This window comes from Labrus bergylta, chromosome 14 (assembly GCF_963930695.1).
Source record: "Labrus bergylta chromosome 14, fLabBer1.1, whole genome shotgun sequence".
NCBI classification, from domain to species: Eukaryota; Metazoa; Chordata; class Actinopteri; order Labriformes; family Labridae; genus Labrus; species Labrus bergylta.
This window is the reverse complement of record NC_089208.1, coordinates 13,152,603-13,174,990: the sequence shown is the minus strand read 5'-3', so window position 1 is coordinate 13,174,990 and position 22,388 is coordinate 13,152,603. Positions and strand designations below refer to the sequence as shown.

At 37.3% G+C, this 22,388-nt stretch overlaps 2 protein-coding genes across 2 annotated transcripts; both read right to left on the bottom strand.

Annotated features, from left to right (window-relative positions):
• Positions 1–412: 412 nt before the first annotated feature.
• On the bottom strand, positions 413–9,549 carry ca4c (carbonic anhydrase IV c). The gene is made up of 8 exons (XM_020635588.3): positions 9,405–9,549; positions 5,088–5,135; positions 3,952–4,116; positions 3,670–3,815; positions 2,273–2,365; positions 2,104–2,170; positions 1,787–1,950; positions 413–1,389 (listed from the first exon to the last, which is right to left on the bottom strand). Exons 1-8 carry the CDS (start codon positions 9,457–9,459, stop codon positions 1,210–1,212), a joined length of 918 nt encoding a protein of 305 aa, XP_020491244.2. The 5' UTR covers positions 9,460–9,549; the 3' UTR covers positions 413–1,209.
• Positions 9,550–10,898: 1,349 nt separating this feature from the next.
• Positions 10,899–20,790, bottom strand: aldh3a2b (aldehyde dehydrogenase 3 family, member A2b). Its single transcript, XM_020635564.3, has 11 exons — positions 20,633–20,790; positions 18,938–19,100; positions 18,306–18,537; positions 15,938–16,023; positions 15,498–15,706; positions 15,303–15,420; positions 14,096–14,237; positions 13,826–13,992; positions 13,606–13,705; positions 12,815–13,053; positions 10,899–11,783 (listed from the first exon to the last, which is right to left on the bottom strand). The coding sequence occupies exons 2-11, from the start codon at positions 19,097–19,099 to the stop codon at positions 11,769–11,771; spliced, it is 1,470 nt and encodes a 489-aa protein (XP_020491220.2). The 5' UTR covers position 19,100; positions 20,633–20,790; the 3' UTR covers positions 10,899–11,768.
• Positions 20,791–22,388: the final 1,598 nt, after the last annotated feature.

Below are 22,388 nucleotides of genomic sequence, written 5' to 3'. Positions count from 1 at the left end.
ACAAAGCAACCCATTGGGCATTGAAAAGGGTTTATATACATCAAAGACTCATTTGGTTTACCAATGGTTTGAAGTCCTAACAAGACATGCATTATTACATTCTATTTAACTTTGGTTTCCAGTGACAACAAAATAAAAAATAAAAAAAGAGATCTTAACTTGTTTATCTGATTATCTTGGGATAACAATGCTAGTTTTCCTGTAGTGACGACTTAATTTCAGCCATTTTCTGGAGATCTTGAGAACTTAATCAGTTATCGTGGGAAAACAAGCGCTGCTGTTATCCCAACATAACGAGATAAAAAAATTGTAGACTTGAAAGCAACAAAAATGTACTTATTATATCGGGAAAAATAAGTAAAATAAGATCTATGGACGTGTGTCCGCTTAAGGCTCCTGTACCCACGACTAAACAAAAGTATAGCTTCTAAGATCAATCGTCTGAACAAAAGACAAGAATAAAAATACATGACAACTACATAGGAATCAGCAGGTAATAAAAAGGAAATCAGCAAATCTAAAATTTATTGACATGGTGATAACATGAAGAATGTACTTCTTGAGAACTAAAGGAAGAATTATTAACATAAACACCCAATTTCCCAACATGTTGCCGGAAAACAAACCTCCATTGTAGGCCGAGTTTTCGTATCGCTGAGCTCGACAGGTGGTCTAGAAATCAAACATGATCATTACAGTTTGTCTACATACTAGAGGAGTGTTAGCATGCTGACAGCTGTGTCAGGCTTTACTTCGACACCTTGGGCTAAATGCTAACAGCATGCTGACAAGCTCCCAATGACAATGTCATCATAAAGATCATGTTAACATTTTCACTATTAAGTGTGTTAGCCTGCTGACATTTGCTAAAGAGCACTAAATACAAAGCAACGCTGATGAAGAAAATGTTATTATCTTGGCAGGTTTGGTCACCATCCAATAGTCATTAAGATATTTCAAGAAATAAAGTTAACTAACTTCTTTTAGTGATTTCACTTCATGGTTGTGAGAAAACAGCTAAAAGGCATACACACATTTAATTTGCACAATAACTTGTCATTATCAGTGTCAAATAATTTTGAGGATTGTGCACTATAACAGACGTCATTTTGTTCAATGAATAACCATACACATAATGAATAGATTATTGCTTTATCACCTCTAAGTGGAGTTTTACTCTTAAATCAGGTGTTACATGCAGTCAGTGTATCAGACCGTTGTCCAGAGCATGACTGAGAAAACACACACCCACAGGTGGATCACACTTGTCAGCGCTGCACTGGCCTTGGACCTGTACACAACTCTGCCGTCCAGAGGCTGCGTAGGTCTGAAGATCTCTGTCATGGGCTGACCTGTCCAGAACCGACACTGCCGAGTGATTGCATCCAGCTGAAGAGGAGAGGGGAAGAAAGAGTGAGTGATTGAGTGGCTGGAAATAGGAAAAAAAAAACAACCTGTACAGCTTAAACAGAGCTCAAGACTCTTCTTTCTCCACATTGCTCCTTAAAAAAGAAGACACAACATTCAACCTTTATCTACTCAGAAAATAATATGGTTTATTTATCCAATGGGCTTTAAAAATCACTGTACCACACTTTTCTAGACTAATTGAATTAATTATTTAAAAACCTCAAATGCTTTGAATGTCGATATCCTCTTTTTCAAAGTCAGTTTGAAAGTTCAAGATAAAGATGTTTAGAAGCAATATTTTATCCTCCCTTCTCAGAATTCAGAACAAGGAAGAGTTTTTCATCATCGAGCCACCCCAGAGCCTTCAAACCGTCACCTGTCTGCTGCTGATGGACAGGGTCTTGTGAAACACTGTCCAGGCCACCGCCTGTTCACACCCTGGAGTTGTCATAGAGCCCACGTAGCGGTAATAACTGTGGAGCTCCTTCGCTGATGGGATGAATTCACTGAGTCGAAAGTTTGGGATCACTGTGCTGCTGCCTAAATACAAGAAGAAGGGAGAGGTGTTTGTAAAGTGCAAACTATGCAAAAGTTTAATATAAGGACTCCTCAAAATGCTAATCTTAAAGGCCCTCATTAAAAAAAGTGATCATGCCATTTTTTGTGTTGACATTTAAGAAACAAATATCATACCATTGTTCTGTACACGGCCCAAAGCAGCTATCACTGTGTCCAAATGAGGATGATCATCTGTTGTTTCCTGAGAAGAATAAATAGTAAATGTTATACCATAAGCCTACGAAGAGATCTTTTTTATTTATTGAAAATAAGTAATGCAGATGAATGATTGTCAGTGTTTTACCTCAAACAGGAAGGCAAGCAGTGCGATACCAGCCATGTCATGTTCTGCCTCTGCCAGAGAGCCGTATGGCTCCTTGATGTGGACTATATGCAGCTGGAAACCCCGAAACACAGCAGAATGAGTTATAGCAGACAATCACAAACAAGTAAAAATGAATTGGTCCAAATTAAATTAAAATAAATATTCCAAGGCCACCAAAACTTAAATCACACTTATTACAATAATCAACACTTCAGTGTAAAATTCAAAATTTCCCAATGTATATTTATATTTAATTTAATATTTAATATTATTATTTCACAGAAATAATTCCATTGGATAGTGGTCAATCCAAACTATGCAACAGCCTACACAAAACAATTTGTCAAGTAACAAAATAAGTGCAAATAGTAAATAAATAAAAAACAATACAATGGAGTTTTCATGGAAATCTGAGTCAGGTCTGCGGTCAATGTTTATTTTCATGGACATTTCTGTCAGGTCCATGGTCATTGTATTTTCATTTAAAAATTTAAGTCAGGTCCAAGGTCATCGATTTTTCAAGAAAATTTGAGTCAGGTCCACGGCTAGCATTTCTCTATTAAAATTTCTGTCAGGTCTGCGGTAATTGTTTTTTAATTGAAAAATTTGAGTCAAGTCTGTGGTCATTGTTTTTAAAAGAAAATTTCCATCATGTCTGTGGCCAACATTTTCTCATGTTATGTCATGTTTAAGACAATGTGTTGTAACAATCTGGAGGAATTCATGCCACATTTTAAGTTAAAGGTGCACTATGTAGATTTGGTAGTGAAATTTGAAAGTTGGAGAAGTGAAACAATTCTCTGCTCTATTTTATGAACTAAGTACACAAACTTTATTCAGAGGAAAAAATGGGTCCCTGGAACATTGTTTGGAACTAAAAAGCTACCAGGAGAATTACGGTTTCACTGTTGCGGACCCCCCACCATAACTTCTCGCAGTAGCATTTTATCGTCAAACAGTTTTCCAGGAACCAAATTTTCCTGGGCAGTTTGTGTACAGAGTAATGAACATATACCACAGAATCTTTACATTTCACTGACTTTCACAATTTCTCTAACAAAACTCCATGGTGCACCTTTAAACAACAAATTTAAAATCTGTTAATTTACACTTTTCCTAAAGTACCTTGTAACCCTACAAAACAGTGATTTTAGGCAGCAGTTTCCAAGCAATCAGTATAAGTAGGCAGCTAAATGCTAACTTTAGTTGTTAAAGCTACCACTTAAAACCCACACCAGTGGAATACAATAGCACAACATTAAAGCAGCATTGGAGCTTCCTACCCTGAGCAAGATACTGTGAATGGCAGATCCTAATCGGCCATTCCTGTTTTCCAAACCAACAACAAATATACTGGCTACTTGCTGAGTACATACCTCCATGGGGAACCTCTCTCCGTCTATGGTGTGCTCTGATCCTGGCCTCCCGTTTCCTCCCCAGTGGAAGTGAAACTGGGCTGCTCTGTAGAGACCAGGCAGAGCTCCTCCAGTCAATCTCACTGACTGTGGCAGACCAAAATGAGCTACAAAGAGGAGATAGCTACAGCATCTTAGAATTAATAGAAAACTATAAAAAAACAAACAAACAAACCAGACGTATTCAGCATCTGGAAAGAAACTGTGAAGGGAAATATGATATTTAACTGGACTCTTCATTACCAGAGTGTCCTTTGTTTTCCACTGTGATGTTGATTGTGTTGGTGTGACCGATGAAGTCGAAGGGTGGCAGGGCACTGTTGACATGCACGTTATTGGTGACAATGTTAATGGGTGACTGGCGTAATCCTCCACAGCTGGGAAACTGAGCTGCCCAGCGGCTAGGATCTAAACAACACAAACAGCGGCAAGAAACATTGTCATTTTTCTCACGCTAATTAAGAGTTTGAGGGTCCAAACCCCTTTAATGTACCTGGGCTGGCTGATACTTTGGATGTAAACTTTCTATAAGAGTACAACATTTACCAGTTTACCCATTGTCTTGTAAAAAGTATAGTAGCCTACTGGTATCCTGCTGAAAAAGGACACTGTCCAGCTGACTTTTTTTCCCAGCAATGGTTTTGGTGTAATTTAAAATGGTCGTCTTTAAAACTTAACAGAAAATAACTTAGATGTGAGCAATAATGTCTGTGTGAATTACTTTAATTCAAAGGAAATGGTGAATGTTTCTGGAGGCTGCTAAAACGATGATGAAAATGTCATTTGGTAAGTACCAGGGCTTGAGACTTCTGACTGGAGGTGGGGTGAGTGAAAGAAGTTGCAACATGAAAACGATGCACAAACACACACATGCACACACTGCACATTGCATTTTGACTCATTGACACTAAATATGTTTTTATGTTTTGAGTATTTAACTATTCTTTGTGAGATCCATTCTCTTTATTTAATTAATATGTCTCTTTCATGGATGCTTGTGTTTTTATTGCACGTCCTTGAAAAACAATCCTTGTTTTTCACTGCCCATCTGTATGAGGTAGAGGAGGAGCAAGCCACAATGATTTTGGCCACTGTTTACTGAAACAGTCTCAGCTGTTCTAAGATACAAATAGGGTGAGCTCCAGTGGTTCTAAGGTTGGGAACCACACAGCTTAAAATACAATTTTATACACAGGTATGTGTTGATGGGATAAAGCAGTTTAAAATGACTGAAAGAGTGCAGATCAGTGTTTGACTCCTTTTTGGACTCTAACAATGAAGTGAACTTACTAACTAAAAGTTTGTGATGTTGCCAATATGTTTTCATTTCTTCTGTCTTGTCTCTTTAAAGGTGCAGCAGTGTATCCTCGTGGTCTTACCTCTGCATGTGTCATCACAGGAGTACTGGCTCTGGTAACACCACTGAGCTGCAGAGAGAGAGAGAGAGAGAGAGAGAGAGAGAGAGAGAGAGAGAGAGAGAGAGAGAATTCAGCACTGAGAACAGACACTGTATATTCTTATTCAGGACACCTCTCCCCTGTGTCAAACAACAACATGGCTTTTAAAAGTTAATAAAAGAGTATGAAAACCTCTCATTTTCACTTCCTACAGTGTTTTCCACTAGCTGGTCCTCTAATGTGTGTTACTCTGCAGCTAAACTTGAGACTTGTGAAAACACTTTTCCTCTGACATTAGCCCGGATAATTATTAATAGATTACCAATCATGTCCTTCAGCTGCACTTTATGAGTTCATAAGTTAAATATCAATCCTAACCAGATGTTACCCTACAGGGGTAACATACATCTCTGGATATGAGATTTATGTTCCTTAAACTTCTTGTAAAAGAAATATATTTATTTTCTGGATTTATTATTTTGATGCTTCTAAACTTGTTGGTAAAGTTGAACATTATGCCGTCATAGATTTTCACATTGTCTCCACATCAAAGCTGTTCCTGCTTTTTTGCATGAAGTTCTGCGTTAAAAACATTTAATGTAAATCAATGTTTCTGAAAATAGTAACTTAAAAAAATAGACACTATATAGGACTTTGATTTAAAATACAATAGAAGTCAGTGCAGTTTAAATCAGCAGAATACAGTAAATCAAGAGTGGCAGTTATATTTTCGTACAAAACGATTGACCATTAATAAATGATTAACAATTACATTAAATTTAGCATTTATTAACCTCTGCAAAATATTTGAGCAGAAATGCAAAAACAGATGGATTGAAGAAAGTCCTTCTTATGTCATGTCATACAAGAACACTGAAAATGTACTTTTTTCATTTATTTGTGTCACAATTTTAGCCTGTGTTATTTTTATGTTGCAGATGCCCTTCAGAGAAGCTCATGGTGTCTCTGGTAAAGCTGTGTTTGCAGCTGAATCCAAAAATATCGCCCTCAGTCAACTCACTGTGGAAGACCTGAGTGCTCTAAGGTGACTTTCTTCTGTCTGTTCTCATAGACACGCACACATGAAACCTAAAAGCCTAAACCTCATATTATTACCTTGTTTTCCATGCAGGTTCAGTATCAGGATAATTATTAATAGATTACCAATCATGTCCTTCAGCTGCACTTTTTGTGTTCATAAGTTAAATATCAATCCTTTAATAGCACTCATAAGAACCAGACGTTACCCTAAAGGGGTAACATACATCTCTGGATATGAGATTTATGTTCCTTAAACTTCTTGTAAAAGAAAATGATTTTTTTATTTTATTTATTATTTTGATGCTCCTAAACTTGTTGGTAAAGTTGAACATTATGCTGTCATGGATTTTCACATTGTCTCCACATCAAAGCTGTTCCTGCTTTTTTGCATGAAGTTCTGCGTTAAAAACATTTAATGTAAATCATCTGAACAGAAAATGTTGTTCAGATAAAAGGAAATAAATCATGGCATCTTTATTGGATGCATTTAAAGACTTATGGCCTAAGTCCATTACCAAATAGGCTTTTGATATAATCAATTAATTCAAAAGTTATTCATTTCGTTATCTTTTTTCTTGTGTCACAAGCATACCTGGGTTCCTTTAAGCCATTTAAAAAAAGTAGGATATTACTACGCTTTACTTAATTTAATGCTCAACCTTGATGTTAATGGAAATGTCTGATAAAAATAATTTGATGAGTTGTGAGTGATAATGTTTGTGCAATAAATGTCTGCTTGTTTATGACAGTTTCTTTCCATAGGAGCTCAGCTGTACTTACTTATTGATTTTGTTTTTTCACTACCAATGCCAAAAAGCAAAGAGTCCATTAGCCATCATCCATCAGATACTGTATAAATCTAAAGGCCTCAGGCTGATCAGACCTGATCAAACAGACATATTGATAGGCCTGGATCTGAAAAAGATGCAGCCATGATCATAATGCCTTTTAGATCAATGATCAGTGAACAGTTGTAGGTTATATAAAGAGATACTGTACTGATTTGTATTTTTTCAGACTTATTTTGATTACACTGATTTCATTCAGTATTAAGTAAATCATCAGATAATTAAATAATTATCTGAAACTTGATCTGGCCCTGCACTGCTGCATTGAACATGTCCAGCCAACAGGTGTTGATAATATTACTTAGTTGTGTATTGTGTTGCTGATGTGTGAGAAACTCCAGTGTCTGACTCCACAGTGGGAATGAAGGGTGCTAAACAGAACCATTTAGCTAATATAGGAAAGAGGATTAACCCACAATGCCGTTCTTTGAAAGGGGACAACAGTTCTCACCAACTGAGAACAATGCACAGGTGGATGTTGGCTTTGGTCCACCTGGCTTGGACATCTGTGGGCCAAACTGAGCAGCACGACAAAGTCAAACATAAAACAACCAGTAACGAAACAACCCAAAACCAATATAAACAGATGAAGCCCTGTGGGCGAAACGTGTTGTTTGTAGTATTGTAGTATTTAGATTAAATAAAAAGAAGTGTACGGTGAATCTATCCATTTTCTGCCAAATATCAACAGCTTTACCTTTATTTTCCTTTCATAATCACCATAGATAGAATGTATTGCTTCAATGAGTTGTTGCCAACTCTTAAAATAATAGTTTTCTAAAAATACATAAAATATTCATCTTAAAAAGGTTTTAAAGCTGGAGCTGTATTTAGTATTGGCCTATTGAGGGGTTTTCTAGATACTTGTTCTGCTAGCAGCAGTAGCATGTGGTAATGTTTTAGATCCCAGGCATGAGTCAGCATTTTCAAACGGGCTCAAAAATCCATATTTCTTCATGAATGGGGGTTTAGCTCGAAGCCTTAAAAAAAGTTTTTTGTTTTTTGTTTTTTGTTTTATGTGTTCTACCCAATCTTGTGTTCTGAAGTTTTATTGGTATGTAAAAAGGTGGTTGCTAGCTTGTGGCTAAAGAAGACTGGCAGTGTTAGCTCTGTTGTTCTTGAGATTATGTTATGTTTTTAAATAAAATCATGAAGATAGTTTTGTTTGAGTCATTTTTCTCAACAAAATATAATGGGGTAGTCATGACTTGTATTTGTAACATATGGATATTACTGGTTGCTAGCATATGGCTAAGTGGTGATGCAGCTTATTTTGCCTTACACTGGCTTTTTAGTTTTTGCGATTGCATTTTTCTTAAATGGCTGTGTGTAATTTTCAACAAAAATGTAGTGTCAATAGCTTCTTAACAATATTTGTTGGAATATACCAAAATACTGTGGGAAAATCCCATTGATCCAAGGCAACCAGGGCAATGCTAACTTCCTGGAGTGCTGACAGAAACACATCATTTATGCAACAGTTTATTGATTTGACTGACATTGGTGCATCAATTGCATACCTTTTTAACTCTTCTGTGTACTCTGTCTTAAGTAATTCATATACAACAAAAGTTACGTTTAACTTTAGAGCAAAGCAGTGTCTTCATGAAACTCTTCAAAGATTATCTTGATTAGCAACTAATTTGCTAATTGTTTTGTTTTTAGGGAAATGTTCAAGTCATAAAATTAAGAGTAGATTACGCACTCAAATAGTGCTTTTGGTTGTTTTTCCTCTTGAAAAAAAAATGATATACTGTTTACTTTAGACTGCTTCTCTGACAAAACACCATTGATTTTTACCAGAAGATTTTACCACTGACATTCACTGATATGTTTTTAAATTATACGAACTATGAAGACTAATAGATATATGTATAGTATATGTGTATATACGTGTATATGGTGTGACAAAACAAAAATATGCATAACATGTATCCCCAATAGAAAACCCTCATCACAGCTTGAATGCGTCCAACATTTGTGACCAGTTCATCCAAAACTAATGCATTCACTGCATTCAACGTTATATTGTTTTTTTTTAATTTCAGAAATAAGACTGAATCTGTCAAGTAAAGCTTACTTTGGGACCCAGTACCTTTTGTGTTTCTTGTGATCCCACTCTCGTGCCAGGTTGAGAATCATATCATTTTCAAACTTTATATATTTTTGGTAACTGTGACCTCTTAATTCAATGCTCTAAACATTGCTTTATTTTATTGTAATGAGCCACTAGCTCTGCAACATGATACTTTTAATGTCTACTGAAATAAAAAAAATATACACAAAATTAGAAATATCACAATTAAAAGACAATGTGAAAAGGTGAAAATAAGGATCAGAAAACTTAACCCAAGCAAACATAGCTTTTAATTTTCTTTGTACCATGTGTGTGTGTGTGTGTGTGTCCTACCTGTGCACGGTGAGATGAGAGAAAGCAGAGTCAGGAGGTAGACAGAAAAATCCATTATCAGCAGAGACCACAGACAATATTGATAGACTTATTTCAGCTGCCTTCACATGCTGACTCTGAACTGCGTTTGAGGGGTGGGAGGGAGACTATCATAATTATGACAAAGGGTGTGTGTGTCTTTGTGGGTGTCACAAGAGCATTTAAAGTCACTCTGCCATAACTGAGTTGTCCAGTTTATTAACAATGAAAGACGGACACCTGGTGGCAAAGTCAGATACTGTGGTGTTATTTCCACTTAGTATCCTGTGTCCTATACCCAAAGGCCAACACCTTTACCAAATTAAAAGCTTTTTGACAAACCCAATGAAAGTAAAATTCATCACAATATAAAATATAATATAAAACCTGTGTATAGGTTTTATTTGTACAAAAATGTATGTGTCTCCAGAGCGTGGCTAAGTGTAAGGTCTCACAAACTGACACGATGATGATCTTCACTGTTGGTTTGATAGACTGCACATTTGAAAAGAAACAAATCTGAAGGTGTGGCGTTTGAAAGTCAAGTGACTCTCATAGCCTGCTCATCATCTCTTTTTTGGGGGCTAACAACTGGAGGCTGCTTTAGCTGCTACAAGCTTAACACTCACTATTTATTTTCCCCTGTAGAATACTATCTGATAACTCTGTAGTGAGAGCTGCATTAAGTGAGTCAGTTTCAATGTGCTTTCTATTCCTGGTGTACTGCACTATACTGCCCTACAAAGGCAAAAGACCTTAACCCACCAGAGTGTAGAACTGAGAAAAATGACTTTAAAGTATTTTTGTTGTCCGGCCAAATGAGTTGCAGGCAGAATATTGGAAATGTGGCAATTCTTTGTGTTTTTAATGAGGTTATTAATGTTCATAAAAATCTTTAGCTCAAACATGACCTTTGACCCTTATTTGGAAGTTAAGGTACTCTGCCTTTGCATTGCCTGTAAAATAATAACAGGTCATGCCAAGGCAAAGGGCATTAACTTCCATTTGATACTGTATTTCACTTGGTTGCATGGTTAAAATAACACAACCAGTACTATCATACTAGCAACTGTGTGTGTCAGAAGTTCTTAATTACAGATATTAAAACAAAGGCATAACACCTTAACTCTACTGCAGTAAAACAGTAACTTCACTATGATCCGCAGTAAAACAATGACAGAATACCTTAACTCATTTTGAGCATTACAGAATGCTGCAGTACAAAGGCAAAGACCCTGATGAGGGAAGTTACTGGACTCTGCCTTGGTTTCTTGAGGGCTTTTGGAAGTTAAGGCAAATACAACCTACTATTTTCTCAAAGAAAAACAACACAATTGACTCAAGATATCTGTCCTCATAATAAAGCACATCTGTAATGTTCCAAAAATGACAAAAATTATTTTTGAAAAAATTGAAGTTACTGCCTTTTGCCTTTGTAGGGCAGTATAGTGTAACTTGAATAAAGATAACATCTGATACGAGTAGAAATTTATTAGAACATTAATCCAACATAGAAATTCATATAAATTAAGTCAGTCAACAATTAATTACAAATGACTTCATGTCAAAATTTCAAAACATTTAGCATTTTGTTGAGATAAAAGATTTTTTTTTTTTTAATTCTTCAGTTGTTAGAGGCATTTGGTGGTTAAGAGGCATTAAATACAAACATCCTTCACATGATCCTGATTGATTCCCATCCGCTAAACATGGACTCAAGAAGTCTTAGACACAGACTGAGACATACATATTTTCTTCATCTCAAACAAAAAAACAAACAAACAAAAGCTTGGACGGAAATGATCGAGCCTTAAGGTGAAGTAAATGAAATAGAATGGACAGAAGACTGACTGCAGGTAACCCCTACATAATAAAAATAGTGTGATAGTCTAAATAAACTGCAGGCTAGATAGATTTAACTTCATTACTGTACATCTTACAGTAGCTATGTTACTTCGATTTGTTTCTTCATTTAACATATTCATTGCAAAATCAAGTGTTATAGTGTGTATTTCATAACGTATTTAATAAATATTTTTAAGAATGCAAATCTGATCTAACGGGTTAAACTGGAACGTAGGAATGCTGAATAAAATATAAGATCCATACATTGGAAAAAAACAATTACTTTCATGTAAATCAGATGCTTTCTCCAGTGAGCTGAAACTTCTTCTGACACATTTTGGAAATGTTGAATGGACCTTCAGGAATTACAGCCACCTAGTGCGGGTCTGATTAAAACAGAAACTTGCTTATAAAAAGGTCTGTCATTCATGCTGCTCTTCTCTCTCTGGTCCTCAGGGGGAAAGAAATGACAGGCTTGTCTTGGGATGTAGCAGGATGTCTTCAAAGGAGATAATTCTAAAAAAAAAAACAAAGATGTGTCAGAGTAACATGAACCCTTTTCATACATACGGAAATCTCCTGAAAAACTAAGCAGATTTGGTTATCCGGAGGGGCTTTAGGCTATGTGTGAACGCAAACAGCTGCATTTTTCGTGCAGACTTTACCTGGAGTTTATCCGGCCAGACCCCTAGTATTTTATCCACAGAATATCCGAGTGAGCTGATGTCTGAACGCAGCAGCATATACTCCGAAGATTTCAACTCGGGCCAACAGAAAGAGAATGACGTTTATAGACAGTGACCGGCTAAAGTGTCTGCACGTCCATTGGACTACATATAGCATTGATATAAAGGCAAATATTCTCATTAGAACGTCATTTAGCGGACTATGTTGCTTCGGCCGCTACTTCCGCGTTGTTTATTTACGTCACGTCTTACCTCAGGAAATCCCCCTCCCCTCTAACATGGATATTCCCCCGCTGTGAGGAGCATATGTGAACGGCTAGGTCGGGAGAATCTCCGGATCGATCCTTATTAATTATCTAGATATTATCCGGAGCGCCTATGTGAAAACGGCTATATTGCTCCTTTTAGTATTGTAACCAAGAGAAAACCATAAAGTCTCCAAGACTTAGCTTTATTTCCCAAAATTATATTCTTTATTGTTACTTTAATTATTATTTTTCTTTTTAAAGTTATATTTTGGGGCATTTAGCCTATTATTAGACAGGAGAGCTGAAAACAGGAAATGCTGGGAGAAGAGAGTGGGGGGATGACAGGTAGCAAAGGTCCGGGGTCGGATTCCGCTGTGATGATAACCACTGCCTCTGTACATGTGGTCCGCAACATAAATGCTAGGCTATTAGACGCCCAATTATAATTCTTCTTCTCCTCTTGTTACAGAGCCATTTTTAAGCCTGCCTTTCTATTGTCTTTATGACAAGGACAATAAAAATGTACGTGATGTTATACTTTGGAGACACTGGTGGCGTAGTGGTTAGTGCACGCCCTGATGCTTTTCTGACTCTCTCTTTCTCTGTAGCTCACCTGAAGCACAACAGCAGCCACCACAGCAAAGACGGCTAACAGAGCCATCCGCCCCATCCAGCCCAGGTCTACATTCTTCAGGATGAAGAAGCGAGCCCAGCCCAGTTTCTTGAGTGTGTGAGGTGGGTAGCGCATGCTGTTCACCCCTTCCATCTTCAGCTGCTTGATGAGACAACCTCGCAGGTGGCTCAGCTGGTCGAAGCTGAACTTGCCGTGGTAGCAACCCATACCGCTGTTCCCTTTTTTGAAAGGAGCAAAAGATGTTTGGACTGTGTTAACGTGTACTGGCTTCAAATTTGATGGCCTTTAATCAACACAATAAGCCAATTACACAGAGAATATTGTCCCTTACAATGTTGTATTGTTGCTATATCCCCAATCTTTAATTCATTTTCAAAGATAGTGTTGCATCAGAACAGTTGAAAACAGGAACTGTGTGAAAAGTTAGATATTCTGAAGAGAATTGTTTCTTTTTTCTACTTCTTTTAAAATGGGGGCATAATTTACATCAATTTCCAATCGATAAAATGGGGGGGGGGGCTTGAATGTTATTGTCTAATGTAAACTCATAAAAATAGGCTCAACTTCTAATATACCTGTTTTCAACATGACTTCCTTTTCAACAAGTCGAGTAGTTCCCTCTGCTGGCCATCAGAAAGAATGCAGGTCTGAAACACTTGCCTTCACTTTTTAGACCCAGAGAGCCCTCCCCCCCCCCTGTAAAATGGACTGCCTTAAAGAGAGGCTCTTAGCTTTAATTTCTTCAAAGTATTGTCCTTTTGTGTACTCACCCACTCCTCCGAAAGGCAGAGCGCTGACAGAAAAGTGCACCAGACAGTCGTTGGCCAGCAGTCCTCCACTGGAGGTCTCGTCTGTCATTCTCTTTATCACCTTTAGAGAAAGAGAGAGGGTTTGCGTCATGACTCTTTGAGTGTGAATGAACATACTGCACATGTAAGGGTCTGCATAACTATTTGCTCCTGATTGTTTGTAGTATCTGTTGTTGGATACCTTGTTGTCTGATGAGAACACATACAGGGCCAGAGGTTTCTCTCCGTTATTAATAACTTTGATTGCCTCGTCCAGGCCACTGACTGGTAAGATGGGAAGCAGAGGTCCAAATATCTCCTCCTGCATTACCTTCGCCTCCGGCTTCACATCCCGCAAGACTGTGGGGGCTAAACACAGCACATACACACTATTTACCAAACACGTTATTCCATCTTATTCATGATTTAATGCAACTGTCAAAATATAAACCACAAAAAAGTACAGTATTACCTATGTAGCAATCTGACTCATCATTGTCTCCTCCTACAGCCACAGTGCTGTCCTCCAACATGGTGACAATCCTCTTGAAGTGGCGCTGGTTGATGATGCGTCCATAGTCTGCGCAGGTCTTTGGGTTGTCTGTGTAGAACTCCTGCCAGAGGATAAAATCTCATTATGTCCCATGTAGTCTTATAAAATCCAGCCAAAATACCAAGTCGTGTGAAGAAATACTTTTAAGGTTCTTTGAGGAGTTTTTTCACTGGTTGGGAAACAAAGTGAAATAAATATTAACGCACCTTTATGACCTACACAAACAAACATCAGACCATCAGAGTAGAGACTGTGTCATTAAGGTTTACCCTTGCTTCGTTATCTTTTCTTGTCTTATTTGGTCATTCTTACCTGTTGTTGCTTGTTTCTCTTGTCTGTACCTTTATTCTATTAATTCCAAGTTTAGTTCTTTAAGTTTTCCTTTTTTTGTTTGTCTTGTTCCTCCCTTGTGTTGCTTTATCCCTGTGTTCATTTTTCTGTTCACATTCCTGGCTTAAGGTTTCAGTGTTTCCTGTTTTATTTTGTAGTTTTGACCCTGTTCATCATGCCTCGTGTTACTTACTCCATTTGTGTATTTCCCTCCCTTTTTGATTGCCTGCACCTGTTTCACCTGTGTCCAATCACTGGAAGTCTATTTAGGGTCTATGTGCTTTCACGTTCTTGTCAGTTTGACACATATGAACCTCTGTGTGACTCCTTGATTTTTGGGTTGTCTTACCTCCCAATATTCCCTTGTGACTTCCTTTTGGATTTTCTTGTGAGTATTTCCCTTTCTCCTTTTGGAATTTTAATTTTGACTTTGTTTGTACCTTGGAAAAATAAGCCTTTGTTTTTGCTTTGTTGTTTGATCAAATCTTTTCATTAAGTTTTGCATGTGGGTCCTCTTCTTTGTTTTTGACTAACTGTCACAGATTGACTATTTCTATACAGCAATTTAAAATCGTAATGTGTCAGTTGAAGTGATTAACTGCATGCTAAACAAAGCAAAAGTTCCTCACAGCACTTTTAATGTAGACTTTAAAAAATGAAATGGATTTTTTGTCTAAGCAATAACATGTTTGTTTTTAATTTATCTTAAAATTATTTTTTTTATGATTTAAATGTAAAACTACTTATTTTGAGAATGAGATTTCCTATTTAGGACTTTCTTGTCAGATTCTGTTACCTTTATGGCCTTCTTGACTTCATCAATGACCCGGTCCTGTACGCTGGGCTCACAGAGGATGTAGTCTGGGGCGATGCACGTCTGGCCGCAGTTTGTGTACTTTCCCCAGGTAATCCGTCTGCACAGTAATGAAAAGTTAGCAGGAGGGTCTCGGGTAGAAACAGCTGGATGAAAATAATGTATCTTTTGTCTGACCTGCAGGCTATGCTGATGTCACAGTTCTTATCGATGTAGCAGGGACTCTTTCCACCCAGCTCCAGGGTGACCGGTGTAAGGTGTTTGGCAGCGGCCTCCATGATCAGTTTGCCCACCACACAGTTGCCGGTGTAGAAGATGTGATCGAACCTCTGGCGCAGCAGCTCCTGGGTCTCTGCCACTCCTCCATTAACTACAGGGTAAAGCTCCTGACACACAAAACACACACGCACTTCTCATAAAGCTGCATTTGGTTTCTAATGAAAATGTTTAAATTATTATTTTTTTACTTTGTAAATCGTTTGCAGTAAAAATAAGATGTACATAAACTATTTTTGAGTAACTTCACATTTAAAGCACCAAAGCAGGTATTTTTCCTTTATGTTCGGAGCCTTTTGACAGACATTATATCACATGTGTATAATGTGAGCCATCCTTACTTTGTCGATGTAAATAGACAGCAGTTCCTCCATGACCTTTGCTGTGTGAACACAGACCTCTGAGGGCTTGATCACAGCAGCATTACCTGCACAAAAACGGGATAGGAAATCATGATTCACAGATTACAAAAAATAATGCATACTAAGTAGAAATCTGCATTATAGAGGCATCAAATTAATGGAAACAATTTAAGATACACAGGTATAGTTCCCTAACAGAATAACCAGACAGTCTACAAATGATGCAAACTTGTAAAATATAGTGCCAAGTGCCAAATATTTGTGTATATATAATATTGCTTTGCTTCAGTTTGAATGCATTGGTTGTCTCCTGGAGTCGAATTAAACTTGATTAGAGTTTTCCAGAGGGTCAATAATGGCTTCCAGTTATTTTCTTTCTCACTTTTCACATTTCTGTCTAGCTTGCACTCTATATTCTTAGAGTTAAGTTGATGAACCTTGAAATTACTTTTCAAATTATTATTGTATTTTAGTGCTTTTCATTTTGTTTTGTATTTTTGATATGTTTGATTTTATTTGATATGTCTGAAATAAATTTAATCAATCAATCTTTCCCCCTATAAAGGACCATCTGTGAAAATAAAACTCAACCTCTGTACTTAGCTTATATGTCATATCTGTTTGCTGGGTAGTGCTTGAAATTGAAACTGTTTTTTTATTTCTTTGTAATAGTGAGAAGAATGTTGAACATATGAAATCATTTAATTCATTTTCCCCCTTACAAAATCTCAAATTCTTACTCCCTCTTAGAGTTTTTAAATTTACTTTACTGCAAGCTGCCATCAGCTGATCTGAGAACCGCCTCAATGCCAACCAATCATATCACACTCTGACAACAAGGTGGTCTATTGAACCATTCTGCCTCTCACTCCTCTTGCATCACTGTGAAATGTCCCTCCATCAGCTTCAGTCAGCACATTTTATATTCTAGGATGAATTGTTTGCTTGTTATGTCTGCAAGATGTCAGTATCATTACATGCACATTCAGGTTCTGTTCTGCATGTCCCCATGGGGGGGCATTAAATGTTTGCGTTCTCAGCTAAATCTGTGGCATGCTGCACTGATACTGCTGAGAGCTAAGTGCAGAACCAGTACCGTCAAATACAACTGTACAAACCGCAAGTGCAATAAATGGTTAAATCTATGACGAGAGTATTCCTGACTGAAATAAAATTGATCATTCAGGGGCGTGATGTTGATACAACACGCATTATCTGAACATGAAGTAACATCTGCATGTTTAAGGTTGTATCATACAGCAATATATTACTTTTTAAACTGATGAATTGTGTTGAGCGTACATGTTTTTATTTGCCTTTCACATACATTTAATTTGATTGATTTTGTTATGAATGAAGAGAATGACTTGATGTGACAGCCAGTGTACGATCTGATAACGTCGGGGTAAAGACTAAAGTCCATGCAAGTACTCGTATCAGTGCAAGAGTCTAAAAATGGTTTAGAGTCTGCCTACCTGTATCAGCTGTAGAAGCAATAATGTGTAAAATTATCGAACAGAAGATTCAAGCAAGTAAAGGTCAGACAAAAGACTATTCAAAACAACCCACAAGCAAACGCTACACTCAGGTTGCCGTGATAAAGTCATTGGATCTGAGCCAAAGCACTTAAGAGCCTCTACACAAGCGAAGCGCAACATTTGAAGGTTTTAAAGAGAGAGATTAATTATTCAGAAGTTCAGTCATTATCTCAGAGATTCACTCAGAGTTCAACCTCGTCCTTTGACTCATGGCTGATAGGAATAATGCACAGAGTTGAGACAGTTATGTTAACACGTGTGACATTCAAATGTAAGATTTTTTTTTGTTTGTTTTACCTGAATCTACTTCTAATCTCCCTATTGGCTGTAGAGCAGAGTTCACAGAAAGCCCTTTCACCCATTTATTACAAGGGAGTGAAGTGTTAGGTAATGCTGGCATAAAAGGGAAGTGGAGTGATCACAAAGCAATAAGCCAAACAGGGCTGAAGTGAATATAAAAGTCTGAGTTTCTGCTGTCCCTGTACATTTTTTTTTTTTTTTACTTTTCAGAATACTCTTATAAGCTCTAAGATACCTCTAAACTGGTGTAGAACAAAATGCTTTTGTATCTTACTATTATACTAAATTGTGATGCCCTTTTTTAAAACAGTTTTTTTTATTTTGAAACCCCTCAAGAGGATAAAGGACACAAATCTTGCCTCAGTGTTTCAAAATTCAACCAGTGTGTTCTGAAATATCTTCTCAAAGTTCAGCTCAGGGATAAAATGACGGTGAAATCAGATAGAAATGTGAAAACTGACCATGTCGTATCACACACACACACACACACAAAAAGCATGTAATAGTACCAGCGGCAATTGCTCCAACGAGCGGCTGGATGGTGACAGCCCAGGGATAGTTCCAGGCTCCGATGACGAGAACCACTCCCAGAGGCTCGGGCTGGATGTAGACGGTATCCGAGATTGTTAGAAGGTTCTTCTCTACGGGCCGAGGGGCCGCCCACTCCTTCAGCTTTCGGATGGCCAGGCTGATCTCACCCTCAAGACCCAGGGTCTCATAAAGCTGGGTCCCCACCTCGCTCTGCACAAGACAATGATATCAAACTCACTTTGCTCTTGTATTTGCTTTTGTTTCTAATCTGTTTTTGTTTTTCTTTCAGCGCCTCAGTTTAAACAACTTTGTGTAGGAAAATGATTTTTTTTGGCTTTTAGGAAAAATAGTCAGTAGCTGTTTTTTTTTTTTTTTAAACCATCTTAATTTTAAATATTGCTTTTCTATAGCTTGATAATGGATTGCAAAGGAAACTATCCTTGTGTGTCATAGATTAAACCATTAAAACCTGAAAGTCTGTAACTGCTCAAACTCAGAAGTCTGAACCAACAGATTTAAAAATGACTCATTCGTCATCCAGACTTTTGCGTGCAAAGACTCTGGCTCTCAAGTTTTTTGTACCATGAGGAAGAGCTAACTCACAACTCACCTTATTGAGGTCTTTCTTGATGGCATCTGAAATTTCTTTCTGTCTCTCAACGAAAAGCTGCTGTAGTTTCTTCAGCTGGTGAATGCGATACTCTAAAGGTCTGGACCTGCCGGTTTGAAAGGCTTTTCTGGCACGAGCCACCGCCTGCTGCTCCCGAGACATCCTGGGAAAAGAAAGTCAAGTTTGAAGTTCTGACTGTATCCAGAAGAGTTACACAATCTGTTCATTTTAATTCATACAGATGCTTCATACAGGACAACTAATTACTCAAGTGTTTGTGGTAAGAGACGAGGCTACTTCACGAGTCTTAGTAGGATAAAGTGAAAGTCTTCAACTCTACAGTTTAACACTGACTTTTACAGAAGAAAAAAGAACATGAGTTTTTAGATATTTGATAATGCAGATGAATGTGTAATGATCTTGTAATCGGCCTCCCATGCCAGTTGAATTATAGAAATGATGCTTCCACAAGGCTATAACAAACAGTTATTGATTATTTTCACTATTATTTCCCCCAATTACCATTTGGTCTATAACATGTTTGAGTATGTTGAAAGATCTTGATCCCAGTATCTCAGAGCTCAATCTACAAAATATTTGGTTTGCCATCAGTGAAACTTTTTTTTAGATGGATGACAACCAGGGGCTTTTTTTTTCCCTTTCCCCCTTTTTTCCCCCCATTTCTATATAATCTGCTGGTATATCTTAATATTCTGTTATCAATCAATGGGTTTTTTTAAGTCCTTAAAATGTTACAAATCATCGTTGGCTAAGAAAGTCATGTCCGAGAGCCGAAAAGTATCTAACATCTTCAATCAGCTTTTTGAATGGGTAGTCCAGGACCCATAAATAAACATATTCAGTTTATTACATTGTAAGGCTGGAAAGAAGTGGGATATTCTCACAGAGAGGTTAGATGATCAAATGATTGGTTTTCTTCATAACAAATTGGCATAGATTATATACTCAATATTTGCTCGTCGTCTTTCTGTCTTCATTCTTGAGATCAATAAATTGACACAGCCTAGACTACTGTTTGCTTTACAAACAGCCTAAAGGACTAAGAAACTAAAATTAATTTTAGAAGCTGGACCAGACTACAGCTGTTACAGGGAAAAAAACTGTCATTACAAAAACATTTACCTTCTTAACTGGGCCTACACAGTACTATTTTTACAACTTAACAAACTTTATTAGTGTGTTGATTATAGGCACATTTTCTGAGCATATCTTCCACTATTACAAAACTAGGTTGAACGTCCTGCCATATGTCAGCCTTTTGTCTTGGCAGCTCTTTGTTTATCGAAAACGATAAATGTTATTCTAGCAGTGAAACAAGAAACCACCCTGATTATTACATCTAGTGGGTCAGAGTTGAAGGTGCAGTGATCACAAACTAGGCTACAGTTTACTCACATATCTAACCGCATCCGGGAACTTTAGATCCTAGGCTACTTCGTAATACACAATTATGACATTGTAAGTCAACAATAGTCACTGTGCATTTTGCATTCATTCACTTACCGTCTTCGTAACACGGTTTCAATTATATTCACATATCCTACCAAGTTTTATGTAGCCATGGGCTACATTTATTATTATCTCGGTTTCGCGACCTTTCTCTAACAGCTCCGTCTGTCAGCTGTGAAACAAAACAGAAGAAACACTGCGCAGTCGCTTTTTTTAAATGCTTACCTGAACTGTTTGAGTTGTGTTTGTTTTCTTGAAAACGACCCTCGGTCTTGATGGTGAGACAGCCCGTGGAAAAGGAGCTGAGTAACAGTTCACGACATAGAGACAGAAGGCAGAACTATTCCTTCCCCGCTAGGTCACACCCCCACAGGGGGAGGAACAACAGTCCTTAGCCACAGTTAGCAGCGTGGCTGGATGGATGCTGTTTACTCTAATATTTACAGTCTATGTGTTTGTCTGAGTCTGACTAAAAAATGTTCTCCAGCACATGGCTACATGATAGTAAGCAAAATATCAAGAAATTCGGTTAATATATTAACAGATAATAACCCATAATAACTCATAATAACCTATTGTAGTAGCCTAGGCCTATAACAAAGACTTCAGCTTCAGTTTAACTTTTTTTTTTTTTTTTTTTTTTTGCATAGGCCTAAGTCTGTTATTTTCATCTTAAGTTACCAGTGAAGTTTTCAGTATATAGGCTAGGCTATAATAATAATATAATAATAATTTATAGGCCTTTGTAATATAGCATAGCAAGTAAGGTCTTTTACCTGCTTTTTGTATTATAACAATGAGTAAGGTCTTTTTACCTGCTCTTTTGTAATGTTAAAAGACAAAGAGTAAGGTCTTTTTACCTGCTCTTTTGTAATGTTAAAAGACAAAGAGTAAGGTATTTTACCTGCTTTTTGTAAAGTGTCTCGAGATAACACTTGTTATGAGTTGACGCTATACAAATAAAAATTGATTGATTGATAGATAGATAGGCCTACTTTAGAGGAGAAATTCGGTTTAACTCTCTGTTTAATGAACATGAACACACACATGCACGAACAGGATCCTGTGGACATGCATTAATGGAGAGGTCTCAGAGTGAGGGGGCTGCCCCATAGCCTGTTAAAATCTACATGAAAATATTAATGTAGAAATTAGCAGTGGGAGACCGGAGTTGGTTGTCACACTTTTACTCTTTATTAGTAGATTAGGCCTACTCATGATCATAATACAATAAAGCTGTCATTCCTGAATTAGGCCAATGCTTAAGGTCTTGCGGTGATATGGGTATCCCTTTTATTCTTCTAAATTGTTTTAACAGTTTAGACAAACTATCCAAGAAACATTTACTCAACCAACCACTTCACAGGGTTTTTACAATGTATGGGCTTTGTTTTCCCTATAGTTATTTTGTGTTCAATGGGCTTATAGTAAAAAAAAAAAAACAGTGTAACTTTTTCATTTTTAAACTAGTAACAACTAGGCCTACTAAGTTTTAAATTCAACACAATATTTAGGCTATAATAACCATCAGCCTATTTGTCCATTTGTTTGAATATCATCTTGAATCAGGTTGAATAAAAAAGCATTCAGTGTATGTTTTACAATTGTTATGTAGCCTATGTAAAAAAAATTGTTTGCAGTGCCAAGCATACATTTCTGAACTTGTTTCAAAAGAGAGAATAGAAGTTACACGAGTAAAGACAGCCTTAAAAATAGCCTACATAATAGCCTACCATTTTCATTGTGAGTGAGTGAATGAGTTAGTGCTACCTGACTGAGTAATGTGTGTGACAAACACGCCCCAGAGCAGCAAGACAACCACCCCCACCTGGCCTCTTGGTTTTATGCTAGCTACCACACAGCTTTAACTAGCTAGCTGAAATATGCTCAAAGTGATATTAACTTCCACTTGTTTGAATGACTAATCACCTTGAAACATTGAATACCAAAACAACATCTACATGAAATTACCCCCACCCCT